Below are 14,862 nucleotides of genomic sequence, written 5' to 3' on the forward strand. Positions count from 1 at the left end.
TAAAACATGGCTCTCTTGTGTAACCTGTCGACGATGCAGTGCCAGTTAACGTGTACCTGGAGTGACTGTGGTTAAAGCCAAAAGGACGCCTGTGACCGGCTTGTCGTCTGGTGAGGTCGAACGTATGACGCCTGCCGGCCCGTGAAGAACTGGCAAGACAGCGCCAGCTGGCGACCGACAGCCACTTCAGGCAGCATACGCTCTGGTGGCTGGAGCTTTGAACCTCGAGCCTTCAACCCCAGGTGAAAGACATTGAACAATTCTCATTCCACACGACCACATTAATTCCGCATTGGAGCGATAAATCCTTACCGTTGCAGAATTATTGAATCGTATGCGACTATCTACTGTCGATCTGGCTGGTGGGCCGCCCCTGACGTATCGGGTCTCATCCCTGCAAAGACCCAGGCAAGGAGGCAGTTCACATTGAGGTGGCTTGGCAGGGTGGTGACGAAGTGAAGGTCTCAACGTTATGCTTCGCAGCAGCTTCTAAGCACATTATATAAAACTGAAGATGGCGATACCGTCAGGTCGTACGGCCTTCAAGAAGAAGGATGGTGTCTTGACCTTGACGCCGGATCAACAGTCCGTCATCTGGACTCCAGCACCTGGGAATGGCCCGCCTACGGTCTCCCTGGTCATTGCTAATATCTCAAGTGAGCTTCCGTCACACGAAACAGTACTATGCATGACTGACTTGGGCCACAGATTTGCAACAGACACCAGACAGCGCAGCAAAGGTTATGCTCAAAATCTTTGAGAAGCCTCCAGATGCAACAGAACAAGTGCCCTACCTCTTCCACTTCACATCACCAGAAGCCAGGTCTGAGGCCAACGCCATCAAGGACCTGCTCTCGAGGCTGTTGGCCGATATCCGCTCCGGCGATCCCAATGTCCCCAAACCCTCCGGCAACTCAACCCCGAACGCGGCCAACGGCGCAAATGGTGCCAGCGGTGGTGGCGGCGGCGCTGGCGGCGGCTCGTCCATGGCGTTCGCCAGCTCCGCCAACGCGAAGCCCAACAGCGCTCGCTGGTTCGACGACGCCCAGCTCAAGGGTGACATTGAGCTGCAGCAGTCCCTTATGAAGAAGGACCGCACTCTACACCAGACGTACATGGACGCGCGCGCGACCAAGCCCGAATCGATATCGGACGCGGCCTTTAACGCCCAGTTCTGGTCGACGCGCACAAACTTGCTGCGTGCCCACGCCATCGAGGTGAACCAGCAAAAGGGCGCGTACAATGTCCTCCCCGCGATAAAGCCGCGGCTGGAGAACGACGTGCTCAAGCTCGACATCACCGTCGAGATGGTCCAGCTCATCATGGCGCAGCACCCGCTCGTCAAGCGGCTCTACGACGAAAACGTGCCCAAGGTCCCCGAGAGCGAATTTTGGTCCCGCTTCTTTCTCAGCAAGCTCTTCCGCACGCTGAAGGGAGATAGGATCACGGACGAGAGAAAGGAGGGCATCAAGCGCGACGCGCTGTTTGACGCCCATGATGCCAGCGAGAACACGACAATGTTCCAGCGCAAGAGCATGGCGCAGAGCGTGCCGCACATCATTGACGTCCACGGCAACGAGGAGAACCAGGGCGGCTTCCGGAGCGGAAACCAAAAGGATGTCGAGATGCGCCCGCGCAAAAATGTGCCTATTGTAAATACCCTCAACAGTCTCAGCGAGCGTATGCTCGCCAACGTGGCCCCCTCGGACCGCGATACCGGCGCCGAGGCCGAAGAAGACTCGACGTGGGCGGAGATTGCCCTCCGCGACCTGCGCGGCGACGCAAAGGAGAACAAAATCATACTCAACATCAAGGAGCAGAACCGCTTCTTTGCGAAAAAAGACGAGGCCAAATCCGCAAACGCCCTCGCTTTCGCCAAGCAGAACCCCTCGGACGTCCTATTTGACATCCAGACCGACCTCGAGACCATTGAGACGGACGGCGCCGGCGGCCTCAACCTCCGCGCGGGCATCGGCATCGTCGACGACAGCGACAGCGACGACGGAGGAACGCGGCGCCCGCCCCACGTCGGCTCCCGCGCCGCGCGCAAAGCCGCGGGCGACGACATCATGAAGGGCATTCGGCAGCGCCGCGCGCAAAAGTACGGCGACACGGCGGCGGACGAGTCCCGCCCCATGGGCCTGCCCGTCGAGGTCGCGGAGCGGTGCCAGCTGACGCACGCCACGACGGTCGAGTTCCTGCACCAGTTCTGGAACGCGTTTCTGTCGGGCGACCCGGACCGCGCCAACGAGCTGCAGTACCTCGTCGAGTCCCTCAAGCGCTCGGCCGAGCGTATCCACGCCGTCGCCGACGAGGCGGAGAAGACGCGCGACGACATCATCCGGGCCAAGAAGAAGGAGATTATGGATCACTACAAGGCGACGGGGAAGAAGATTCGCGGGTGGCGGCCTGAGCATGAAAAGGGTGGCAGGAAGGCCGTGCTGGCGATTATGCAGCCGACGCTCGAGGCGCTGAAGAGGGCGCAGGGGGATTATCAGCGGGCTCTTGCTGCTGAGGGGGTTCAGCTTTCCACCGAGGCCTGAAGATTGCACTTGAGGTGAGAAGAGTCTGGGACGGAGAGGGAATCGGGGTCGGGTTGTATAAGAGACGTCAAAATGCGAAACCATCAGGAGCTTTATTCAGGAATAAGCAAACCACATCGAGCCATACACGCTTCTTACTAAATGTTCATTGGGCACAAAAGTCGTGTCGAATCACACTTTATGCTGTCTCGTAAATCACCAAGAAGGGCCAACTCGGCTAATTTTTTTTATCAGAACCCCATCTCATGAGGGTGGTAATTCATAGCCCATCTCTCGCTAGTCCCTTATTTTTTACTCAGCAAGTCTTTGGGATGCTACCTGACTACCTGATCGTAGATGGCGTGTGTCCTCTCAATGATAATACATGATTCACCACCCACTTCCTTTCCCCCCTTTCTATAGCCCACGATGGGGATGTCCTCAAAGGAAACTCTTTCCCACCACACAACAAAAATCGTACAAATTCGTCCGAAAGACCACCCCCATCCCATCCATTTCTCTGATGACGGTTCCAAGTCAAGGGTGGGAGATTTGCTTTCAGCGAAGCCAGAATGACATTACAAAGAAGACGAACAGAGAATGACAGTCAAAACTCGAACCCAGCGTTTCTTCAAGCAACAGCCTGCCGCACCCTAGCCTCCTCAGCATCCGTCGACGTCGGCAGCACACCGAAACCCATGCCCTTCCTCTTCTGGCTGTTCTTGGCCCGGACATCGCCGTACTTCTCGTCGAAGCGACGGATGCTCTTCAAGCTGTCCATGTCCTCGCTGACGCTGGCGGCGATCATTTTGAGCGCTTTATCAAAATGATGTTTCGCAAGCGTGCGTTTGGGAGGGAACACGTAGGGTTCCGGGCCGGTGTGCCGCGCCGCCACCTCGCTCTCCTCCTGGACGGCCGTCATGGCGGCCGCGACGCAGAGGTTCTTGAGGTCGGAGCCGGAGTAGAGCACCGTCTTCCGCGCGACGTCGTCGACGTCGACCGAGGCGTCGAGCGTCTCGCCCTTGAGGAGGATGCGGAGGATGGAGGCGCGGTCGGCCTTGAGGGGCAGGTCGACGAGGATCTTGCGCGGCAGCCGGCGGAGCACGGCGTCGTCGAGGTCAAAGGGCCGGTTGGTGGCGACCATGATGAAGGCTTTGGTGTCGCTCATGCCGTCCCACTCGCGCAGGAACTGGTTGATGGTCTCGCGGTGCGCTGCGCGGTTCCGCTGCCCGCGGGCGGCGAGTAGGGCGTCGGCCTCGTCGATGAAGATGACGAGCGGGCTCAGCTTCTTGGCGAGCGAGAAGAGGGCGCGCACGTTCTTCTCGCTCTGGCCGACGTACATGTCGTTGATGCTGGCGCCGCTGACCTCGAGCATGTTGGCGCCGCTCTCCTTGGCGACGGCCTTGGCTAGGAGCGTCTTGCCGGTGCCGGGCGGGCCGTAGAGGAGGCAGCCCGGTATCCTGTCGGTGGCGAGGACGCCGTATGTGAAGGCTTCAGGGCGGACGAGCGACAGCGAGGTCAGGAGCTTGAGGTTGTTCTTGGTCTCCGCGTCGGCGTGGACGTCGGCAAACGTCGTCTTGATCTCGCTGCTGTTGACGAGACCGCTGAGGAGCTTCTTCTCGTAGTCGTTGTAGTTGCCGGACACGCGGAGGCGTTCGGGTTCGGGCTTCTGCATGTCGGCAGACGAGCTCGCGCCGGCAGAGGAGGATTTGGAGCGCGTCGGCCGGTCCTGGGTGCGGTGCAGCTGCGCGGTGCTGTAGCTGCTGGACTCGACGACGTCGAAGAGAACCCTCCATGACTCGTCGGGGCGGACGGTGCCCTCGCAGGCGTAGAAGAGGCGGGTTATGTGGTATACGTCGGAAAGGGGGAGGATGGAGGTTGCCAGAACGCGGGGGATGAGCGAGACCTCCATATAAGAGCCATGTGTGTCATCCAAGAGGAACTGCGGCGGCGAGGACTTTGACACGCCAACGATGCGCAGTTTACTCGTGTCTCGCGTTTGGCCAGAAATGCTCTTCAGCATATGCTGGATGTTTCGCAGGTTCTCTTGCAAGAAGTCATTGGCCTCGTAAATCTTCTTGGTGTTTGCAGCGTCGGTGATCCGCTGGAAGTTCAGGGGCAAAGGGATCAAACACTCCTCTGCCGCAATCTCCTTGAGCGTCGATGCGTACTGCTCCGAAGGGTTCTCGTTGGATGAGGTGCCCACCAGGGTCACTCTCTTTCCAGCGCGCCACATGGTGTCTACGATGGTCCGAAGTCGACCGATGAGCAGCGCACCCTCGAGCGTCATGTTGAGCTCGACGAAGTCGTCCACGTGAATGATCAGGTTGCGATCTGGCTTCGACGTCATCTTCGTAGCCGAGTTGGCAATCTCCTCGAGAACGGCGTTGATCTTCAGGTTTTCCCATCGATCGACAGAAGGAAGGATGTAGTCCTTGGGGCCTTCTTTGATCTTTTGCAGTTCGTTGTCCATTGGGTTGCCGTAGCCGCCATCCACCCCGTGATCTCGAAGGTTGACCCATGCCGCTTCGATCTCGCCGGAAAGATCCTCGTCGTTGGGCTTGGACGGCTCCTCGCTCTTGACGAGACGTCCATTCATCTCGGCAGACCGATATCCCAGCATAGAGATCGAGCCGCGCGAGTAGGCACAGTCCTGCCCGATGTAGTCGCCGACAAGCATCGCCAGCTCCTGCGCATCGAGGTGAATCAAATCGGCTTCCGCGCATGACGCAACGTGCTTCATGAGCTTCTTGGTATGGCTTCGGCCGGTGTAGTTCGGGATGTTGACGACAGTAAGCGGTCTCTTGAGCTCCCTGCCTGCGGCACTTGCGTCCGGCTGCAGAGAAAGCTCCGCGCACACAGCCGTGACGACTTCGCCGCGGATTCGGGGGTCGAATAACCTCAGTCCGTCACGTCGCAGCTTCGGCCGTCCCTCTTCGATGTATTGCTCGACAAGCGATTGCAGTACGCTGTCTGGATCTTGTGTTGGATCGGCGTCCGTCGTTGCTCTGGTGTGTTGCGACAAAAGGTTCGAAAGGACGAATTTGTTGGAGTATCGCAGCATGTCTGCGAATTCGGTGGTCGGCAGCGGCTCGCGGGAGTTCTGCAGGTTGTTCGAAGATCGCATCTCGTCAATGGAGAGACTCAGCCACTGCGATGCCTCAGCAAGGAGGCGGCTCCTCCTCTCAATGGCTTCGAGATTGCCCCGGCGCAGCGCATCTTGCAACTTCGCTTCGCTCCAAGACGCATGGCTGAAGACGAGATCCAAATCTTTCCAGAGCAGATCGTGCCAGCGGGCGCCCATGTATCGATGGTGCCACAGGTCGTTGGTGAGGGTGTTGATGCGGTTTTCGGGATCGTACAGCGACACGCTGTTGTCGAGGAAGCTCTGCGGCAGCTTCACCGGTGGCAGCTCGTCAGCGGCCCGCGGCCTTGAGAGGCGCGCTCTCGCAGAGGCGAACGCGCCGCCTCTCGACCTCCGAAAAGCCGACTCCGCCGTGACCGACTCAGTCTTGCTTATGCTGCCATCTTTGCTTCTACTGCCGTCCTCTTGCTCGCCGGCCGGTTTGTCTGGTGGTTTGCCGTCTTCTGCGCCGCCTTCGGACGGGCTCTTCCGCAACCTAAAGGACGGGTGGAAATGTCGACACTGGCTGCGATGAGCGACCGAAAGCGCTAACCTCGATGTAACGGAGACTCGTGAGGCTGATGCAAGGGCCCGAGGCCCTATTGCATACATTCGGAAGGACAATGAGCAAAATGCCAGCAATTGGCGGTGTCGTTGCGTGGCAAAAGAGACCTTGTTTGCTTTCGAGCTGTTGAAGCCGGTACCATGCTTAGTGAGAACGGCGGAATCTCGGCAGAGTCTTCACCGACGCTCACCGAAAGTCCCACACCGAAGTATGTAAATCGTAATAAGATCATTCACGATGGATCCTGGACCCAGCCGTAGATGACTCAGCGTAGGTAATTAAATGAAATTAAAGATACGGCGATGAAGATTATTTTTGAATCCTTGGTAGATAGCTGTGGGCATAATGGTATGTACTTGTTTCTGGGGGTAAGGATTGGACACTGCTCTACGACAGATACCTTTCTCAGAATATGACGTCCTCCCCGAAATCTACTTCCTCAGTATCAGCTGGCAACTCCTTCACCCTCGTCCACCACTCATGCCAGTTCCGCATTTGATCTAGCAGACTCGTCGTCAATTCTTGCATGTCCCACTTAGGCCGTAGTGATCCAATCCCAGACTGCGTTGAAGGTGTGCCACGGTTGTGTGGTGATACCGTTAACAATGGTCCTGTCGTGACCCAATTCCTACTGATGTCGTTTCCTATATGCTCTGACCAGGTCAGAACCGTGGTGTCCTGGATCGTGAAGATCTCATTGAGAGTTCTGAGTCGGCGAAACAGCCCCGATGCGGCTATGAAAGGGGTTTCTTGGTTTTCAAGATACTCTTGCGCCCCTTGGGCGAGCAGGCTGAACCAATGTAACATCGACATAACGTTGTCCCAGCCTCGAGGTTCTGTAACCATGAATGAGAACGCTTCAAGAGAAGGCTGAAATGCGTTGAGGAGCCAAGTGATGCGTCGGAGCACATGAACATGCTCAGGACTAAGCATGCTCCGTCCTAGGGCGTTTGCCCACGCCAATGTGGTGGTGACCAAGGCAGCAATGCACCCCATATTGTCTTCGCTGACTTGACGAGGAATAGGTGACGATTTTATTGCCAGTCCAAGCGCGTCGCATAAAACATCGAGCATCGCGTAGGCCTCGACATTAGATAGGGTGGCATGCAGCACCGCGGGAAGCATCTTGCTGAGAACGAACGACATGATGGCATCATTTTCCAAAGCCCCTTTTAGGAGGACAACCTCATGCGGCAGTCGGCCACGCTGAAGAGCCCCCTTGAAGTTATTGAGCAAGAAGTGGAATAACGTACTAGGGACTCTGGGGTCGCCTTCCGCAAGCTTGAATCCGTATGACTGGATCAACGCTGCTTGTAATTGCGGGTCCTGCATCGGTGGCGAATACTCCTTGCTCACTTCCAAAAAGAACTTTTGTACGGGACAGATGTCTGAACCATGAGCCTTGATGAGGGAAATGATGTTGCGGACGAACTTGATATAGCTTGGGTGTTGTAATTCGTCTGCGGTCATGATTTGAAGGTCAGCCCGCATTTGGATCATGACGGCATTAAGCACTCTCTCGAACTCCGACCGCATGTTCTTCTTGGAGGCAGCGTCGGCTGTGTGTAAAGATTTCCGCATCCAAGATGCCGCGTCTGAGCATAGTCAGTCATCCGTGCCACGAAGTCAACTTGCGCAAATACTCACACTCAAAAAAGTCACGGTTGGCCGCGTAGCCTGGGTTGACGACAAGACCTGCTTTGTCCGGAATGAAAGGATAGCCCTGCCGCTGGAGCTGCTGTCCAAACCGGTTCTCAAATCTCAAGCAGTGACTCGGCTGTATGATGACCATGAGCCACAACAGCAAAAGGCTTCCTCCAATATCCTGTGTCATGTTAGTTGTATTCATGGATCACGCGCCAGTCGCGTTTCTTACCTCCAGGTTAATGGTTGCTCCCTTCTGCGCGACAACGGAAAGGAAGAGTGGAAGGTATTGTCGTTGTTCGCAGTCAAGCTTGCTTGGCGCTTTCCCGAATAGCCCATATTTAGTAGGTTTAAAAACCTGCGAGAGTGCCTAGGAATAGTAAGCGATCGATTGGCTCTTTGAATCAACTCAGACCAACTCACCATCATTCCGCAGCGTACGAAAAGACCAATCATCATGCCAGATACCACGACGGATTGCTCAACACAGGATGTTGACACGCCTGAATTGCCAGGTTTACCGCGCGATTGATTTGACAAGAGACAGCGTGCTGCTGAAAGGAACGCAGCAGCCAATTCGCGGTCCAGCATCTAGAAAGGTGTCAGACACGTAAACGAAGAAATAGTATGAGCATGACTTACCAGAATAGCATCCTCGGACTCCAAAGTCCGAGAGGCCATACTGTCTTGACTATCATCTGCTTCGTTGAAGACCGACTCGATTCGGCCAAGAAGACGTTCCAGTGTGGTCATAGAGGCTTGGAGAAGCGTGGACGGGAAGTCTGCTGGCAAAGTAGAGAAATGCTGGAAGACTTGCTGTAATTGATCTGCGAATGTTGTTAGTTCAAGTACGCTGAACGTCTAGCAGGTTATCTTACAAGGGCTAGAGGCAAGCCTTGCCAACTCCAAACTACTCGCATACTGCACAACCTCCATTGAGGACTTGACTGAGAACAGCATGATCTCCATGGTTGCAGCTTTGTTTGTAGCCACAATGGAGTTCATCAGGTCCTCGCTGACATTATTGCTATCATCCTTAGACAGTGCTAAGAACTGCTGTTGGATATCTGCTGCGGCAGAGTTGTACTGGTCCAACAGCTGCTTGAAGACATTGGCCTGCCAGCTAGCCAGCGGGTTGAATGACGCGGCGGACTCTTCGTGTACAACAAATCTTGCCAGTTGATTCCAGGCCCGCAGGTTAATAAGACAGGCTTCCTTATGAGAGCTAGCGGGAATGACTAATTTCTCCAGATTGTGGATGCCGGGACGAAGATCAGGTGGCGCTGCCCAGAACAGAGTACATAAGAGATCATGATGGTTCCTGAGAGCGGCTAAGTCATTCTGGTGAACGTCTTGTTCTTTAGAATATTGCCGGTCGTGGTTTGGCAGTGTGCGAGCGACCAAATTCCGAATGTCGTTGATTGCCCCATTTTGTCTCAGCCTCTTGATGGCTAGTGCCACGAGTTTGAGGAATATGTGGAAACACCTATCCTCAGGCTCGACAAGGAGAGAAGGCTCAAGATGAAGGCTGTCTAGGAAACGAGCTGAGCGGAAGGCTTCTTCGTTGCGCAGATGAGATAAGTTCTGCGAGCCAAAGAAGTCGAAGATGGTACCGATGATACCGCTGCTTTTCTGCCAACCCCATTGATCGACCAGATAGTGGCATCTGGATACTAGTGCCCGGCAGTAGTCGTTGAAGCTTGGAGACTGGCGGGGATTGTCGCGGTATAGTTGGAAGACGCGTTTGAGGACTTGCTGGGGCAAGTTCCACCCTTCCAGGGGAACCAGGTGTCTCCTATCGGAAACGACCACACCATTATCGTCAAATTCGCACAAGGGTAGGAGCGTGAACATCTTCTTCCAAAGATTCTCAAACTCTTGGGAGTCCATGCCACGAATGACACTTGGTTGTATCATGCACGAGTATGTAACGTCCCAGAATGTCATCCTAGGAATCCGAAGATATTCTAGGGCCTTTATGAGAACTACCCAAGCGTGTGCTACGAACTTGTCGGAGCGAATGCCACGCTCGCGGTATCTTAAGGTCTGAAGATCATCGTAGAGTTGCATAACGTCATCCAGGCCAATGCCGAGTAGCGATCGGACCAGTGTTTCTGCAGTTTTTCTGAGAAGCGCCTCCATAGCAAAGCTCTCTGTCATCAGCGCCGGACTTTTTTGACAGAGGCGGACGGCGTAAGAGACAACGAGGAATACATTCGACAACACGTCAGCCAGTTCCCGACGTTGAGCTAAGTCACTGACATCTTCAGATTCGAAGCGCGTCAAGAAAGACTTGACCACATCAGACACCCGAGCGATGAATGAGGCAGCATCGGCATCGTTGGTGAAGCTCATCGCTTTTTGGACGTAGTCCAGAACAAATCTTGCCGCTGCTTTGCCATTGAGTGTGACTTCTGCAGACAGCGATGGCCTGAGAATTTGCTCGAGGATCCCGTCCATCACGATGCCGAACTCGGACGAGACTTGCTCGGTCCATGAGTCCCATCGAAGGACCATTTCACCAAGGCTGTAAGAAATTCGGGGTCGATAATTCCACACCTTCTCGGGAAACTGGTCATACGCTATTGAGCTGACCCGTCCACTGCCTATGAGTGTTGTCTCGTGAAAGAAGACCCCGCGGTCCAGGGGGAAAATATCAAAGTGCTGTGTATAGTGTGTGCCAAAAGGACCAAGACCAAGAAGCTGATTATCGTTGAACGCGGCTTTGGGCGTTTCGACGGGAGTTATCAACTCTATGATAGGCATGGGGTCATCTGCGTGGCGGAAATGGGCGGCCGTTACATCGATCTGGATTGGCTGTACAGGCTTTCTCGGGCGCTTCAGTATGGGCCTCTTGACTGCTGCAGGCTCAGGAGAGCCTCCAGCAGCAAGGCTGTGCCCTGATACTACTGATGATGTGTCATCTAAGAAAGAATCCAAGTGCGCACTTCTCGATGACAGCGACTGCGAGTGATTACGCTTGAAAAGAGCATCGAGAGCTCGCTTCTTTGCTTGGAAACCGACTCTACCCGGTTGCTGGGTCAAATCCGTTTCAAGCTGAGCCGGCCTATTTCGGGTATCTTGCGTCTGCTGGCTTGTGACCGAATTACTTCTCGACATTTGCCTTATCCGAGAGTGCGCCTCCGGCAAAGGCGTCAAAGGCGTCAAAGGCGTTGAGGTCTCACGACGGAGTTCATCAGACTGCGTGGCGCTGCGGGCTTTTGGAGAGGATACAGCACCACGAGAGAAGACATTTGATGGTAGTTGAGTCAGTGGGTGTCTTCCACTTGACCCTGTGGGCCTAGGTTTCTTCGTCTGCAATCCAGATCGAGGTCGAATCTTGCCTCCTTTCCACTGTTGGAGCACTCTGCCGGCATCTACATTGTCCTTCCGCGTGGCTAGGCGTATGCTCTTGTGTGTAGGACTGGATCGTCCCATGTGTCGCTTGCTGTGAGCTGCTCGAGCCGCAATCTTCAGAAACTTCGGCGCATCTGGTTCGATGACATCCAGAATGCTCAACCTTGGAGGTTTCGCTCGGGCCACAGCTCGAGTGTTGCTCAAAGTAGATTTGCGACTTTTAGAGAAAGGATCGAGGCGGGAAGCTCCAGAAGTTCGGAGTGCGCTTTTCGGCGGTCGCCCGCGTTTCTTGGGTTGGGTGCTTGATAGACGGTCGTTCTTTTTCTGCCTTTTGGCGGGTTGTCGAAAGTCTTTCAAAGTCAATTGACGTTTTCTGCTTGGTAGCATATGGTCAACCTGGTCTTCTTCAACGACGGAGCCACCGTCGTCGTCGTCACTGATTTCCGTGACCTCAGATCTCTCGAAAGGCAACACAGTCTGGATATTGTGAGAAGGACGTGTAGGCGTCTGCGTAGTGACCACATCGTCGTCTGAGTCATCGAAGAGAAACGCTGCTGCCGTAGATGATGCCGAGCGACCTATCCGTCGGACAGCCACGCCTCGTCTTGGACCCTTCTCAGGGGAGTCATCGGGGCGTTGGTACTGAGTAGGCTTGGGACGGTTTGCCTGTTGGTCGAGCCTAAGCCAGGATGCCGGAAGGACACCTCGCATTCTCTTTGCAATCGCCGCGCCGACCTCCTCGCGACCATCATCCCGAGCCTCCGACTCCTCTCCTGAACTGCTCTGCGCATCAACATCTCCGGATCCATTGTCTTCTTCCACATCGGACATGTCTGCCACGGTCAGGTCGAAGACTGGCGGTTCCCTTTCGACCGAAATTCGCCCCTGGAGCTCAGGAGCAGACAACATGTTGCCATCCACGATAGGCAGGTCATCGTCCTCAGAAAATACCGTTTCGGCGTTGCTCTCTGTAGGCAATGATGTAGGATCAATCAAATGGTTGATCACAGTAGTCTGTACTTCAGGCGACGAGGACGGCGAAGAAAGCATGCCGTAAATCTCATCATACTGCTGAAACTGCGGACGCGAGGGCGCATTTGGGGCTGCCGTCTGCGTCACCACAGCCTTGGTCGCAGTGCCTTTCCCGCGCTTTCGCTTTTTGGCAGATCGGTTTGCCAGCAAGTCGCGGTGAATCTTATCAAGAGATGGCAAATCGTCGACATCGGAGAAGCTGGTATTATCCGTATCGCCCTGACTTGGTTGGCTACTCGGTCCGCCGCGGTGCTTGGGGGACGATGTTCGGAGGGGTGAATCGGAGAGGGACGACATCAGCTGAGGACTAGAGCTCAGCGGGATATCCAGGCCGTTGAACTGGCTCTCGTCTGTGGTTCCGTTTGGCGCATCAGCTGTGGGTTCTTGGCTATCATCCTCAAAATCCTTCTCCTGGGAATCCTCCTCCGGCCGTTGACGTCTCGGGGCTGGCTCTGTGGGCATTCTGATCGGCCGGATGCCGTGTGACTTGAGAGCCTTGCTGTACTGGGCATTCTCAATGAGGTATGGGTGTTCCTGGATGGGTTTCCTTGGTCTGAACGAGCGTTCATACCGCACAGCGACTTGTCGAGCAACCTCCTCGTCCCTGTTGGAGCTTTCCACCCGCTGAATAGCTGCCGGCCTCAGCTGCTTCCTCGACTGGGTCGGCGCCGGAGAAGCAACAGAAGAGGCTGCCGAGGAGACGGATAAAGGCCTCGGAGGCGAAGTGTTGCCATCGTTAGACTGCTGAACTGGAGCTGCCACCTCTGCATCCGGGCTAGAACTAGCAAAGAGCTGAGCAGCCAATCGTCTCTGCCGGCTCTGTTGACTGGGTTGTGAAGAGGCCGCCAGAGACTTTTTAGGATGTGGAAGGCTTTCGGTATCGTTCTCGGCGGGGAACTCAGGTTCAGGAGCAGTGATTCTAACATAGCTCGTCGAAACGGTATCATCGCCAGCCAGGGGATCAGGAGAGTCGTCGCGGTCGTTGGGAAGATACCTAGTCCTCGTTTTTGTCGTAGGTGCCACTTGGGCTGCTGGTTCGTCTAAGTCCAAGTTGAAGGGGTCGTCCAGCTCATCCACATCCGGCACCGAAGACAGCGGCGAAGAGGGCGGCTCTCCGTCAATAGGCTTAAACACCTCATGGTGGCGGTCCGTTGCTACACGATCTGTAGTCGCGTCTGCTGGCGTATCCTGTGACGATTCGGGAACATCCCATATGCTCTTTCGGACGTCCTTCGTTTGTAAAGTATCGGAGGTGGGTTTCGAAGGTAGTTCGGGGTTCGGCAGCGACTCAAGATCCTGGCTATCGAAGTCGAGTTCGTCGTCCGAGTCTGGGACCTCACCCAGTTCTTTCCAGTTTGCCATGACATAGAGCGTTCATCATAAAGAAGTACACATCGTAAAGTATGAAGCAGTGAAGGGCTTCTAGGAAAGGTTGGGTGGCCAAAATTTCGGCTCGTCTTGTTTGATGCGGAAAGCGGTAGTGCTCTCATTACCTAAGGTAGTCGTACCCAGGCGAGGTGCAAATAATCCGATTGTTGAAGCAGACGCGTTCAGGCGGTCGCTGAGCGCGTCTGGTGGGGTACACGCTGTCGCACGCGGTGGCACGGGGGCGGGAAACCACTTTAGTCGATTGAGTGTGCGCACAGGCCCCGGCCTGTACCGAATTTTGGGTGACCGACCGCGACCTCTGGGTTCACGCTACCTGAGCTATCCCGGGTGCATCATCGATGATTACATCACAGCCGCCGCCTACCTTATTGTCAATTGCAAGATTGAGCTCCCTATCGTGGCATGATAATCGTGCCTGAAAGATTCGTTCCATAACTCGACTATCTCAAGCAATTCAAGACCTCCAAGATGAGCTTCAGAAACGTCATACCCATCGTCGTGGCTGTAGTAGCAGGCATCTCCATCAGTACGCACCACTCCCAGCCATTTGATACCAGAGGAGATACTCCTGGCCCAACTCGAAAGTCGCTGATTATAGCAGCTAACTACACATTGAAGCCTGAGCTCGAAAGACAAGCAAAACTGCGGGAGCAAAAACAGTTCGAACTACCCAAGCCCGTCTCGTCGAGCGAACCGAATACCTCCGATTTGCAGACTTCGAACCAAACAAAACCCCAAGCCGGCACAGGTCCAGAGAACTCAAGGCCGAAGTCATGACGTTCTGAGCAGCAATGGATTTAACAACCATTTTATCAAAGAGCTGTCAGCCTGCTTTGAACTGGAACTATTTGCATTCTGGCGACGGAAGACATCCAGGCCTATTAGGGGGCATATCACAAACATCGGAGACCATGATAAGTCCCCCAATGGAGGTACTCATAACGAAAAACCAAGTTCAGGCAAAGAATGGGTTGTTCCGCATAGCTCGTTGACTCTATGCCAAAGAGAGAACTACTTGAAATAATACGAGTCGGGATAATCGAGTCGCTGTAGGATATTTGACAACACATAAGCGCAAGCTGTGTCTGTTCAGTTCAATTGTATAATGGCGAGAGCATAATATCAGACAGCACCCCAGGAGGAGAGAGTGCGCAACTAGATGTGTATAGAATTCGCTCATTGGCTGAATTATCTGGGTTGCGCAAAGGCTGATGGAAAGTCACCGACTT

The 14,862-nt window shown here is 54.8% G+C and overlaps 3 protein-coding genes across 3 annotated transcripts; 2 read left to right on the forward strand and 1 right to left on the reverse strand.

Annotated features, from left to right (window-relative positions):
* Positions 1-514: 514 nt before the first annotated feature.
* Positions 515-2,543, forward strand: CLUP02_00713 (TFIIH p62 subunit domain-containing protein; the record flags this gene model as incomplete). The annotated part of the gene is made up of 2 exons (XM_049279760.1): positions 515-656; positions 709-2,543. The coding sequence occupies 2 exons, from the start codon at positions 515-517 to the stop codon at positions 2,541-2,543; spliced, it is 1,977 nt and encodes a 658-aa protein (XP_049135717.1).
* Positions 2,544-3,153: 610 nt separating this feature from the next.
* On the reverse strand, positions 3,154-13,606 carry CLUP02_00714 (Mus7/MMS22 family protein; the record flags this gene model as incomplete). Its single annotated transcript, XM_049279761.1, has 8 exons — positions 3,154-6,374; positions 6,510-6,573; positions 6,647-7,806; positions 7,859-8,036; positions 8,088-8,165; positions 8,279-8,446; positions 8,498-8,682; positions 8,734-13,606. The coding sequence occupies 8 exons, from the start codon at positions 13,604-13,606 to the stop codon at positions 3,154-3,156; spliced, it is 9,927 nt and encodes a 3,308-aa protein (XP_049135718.1).
* A 495-nt stretch (positions 13,607-14,101) lies between these two features.
* On the forward strand, positions 14,102-14,410 carry CLUP02_00715 (uncharacterized protein; the record flags this gene model as incomplete). Its single annotated transcript, XM_049279762.1, has 1 exon — positions 14,102-14,410. The coding sequence occupies one exon, from the start codon at positions 14,102-14,104 to the stop codon at positions 14,408-14,410; it is 309 nt and encodes a 102-aa protein (XP_049135719.1).
* Between the last annotated feature and the right edge of the window lie 452 nt (positions 14,411-14,862).

Source organism: Colletotrichum lupini, chromosome 1, assembly GCF_023278565.1.
Source record: "Colletotrichum lupini chromosome 1, complete sequence".
NCBI lineage: Eukaryota > Fungi > Ascomycota > Sordariomycetes > Glomerellales > Glomerellaceae > Colletotrichum > Colletotrichum lupini.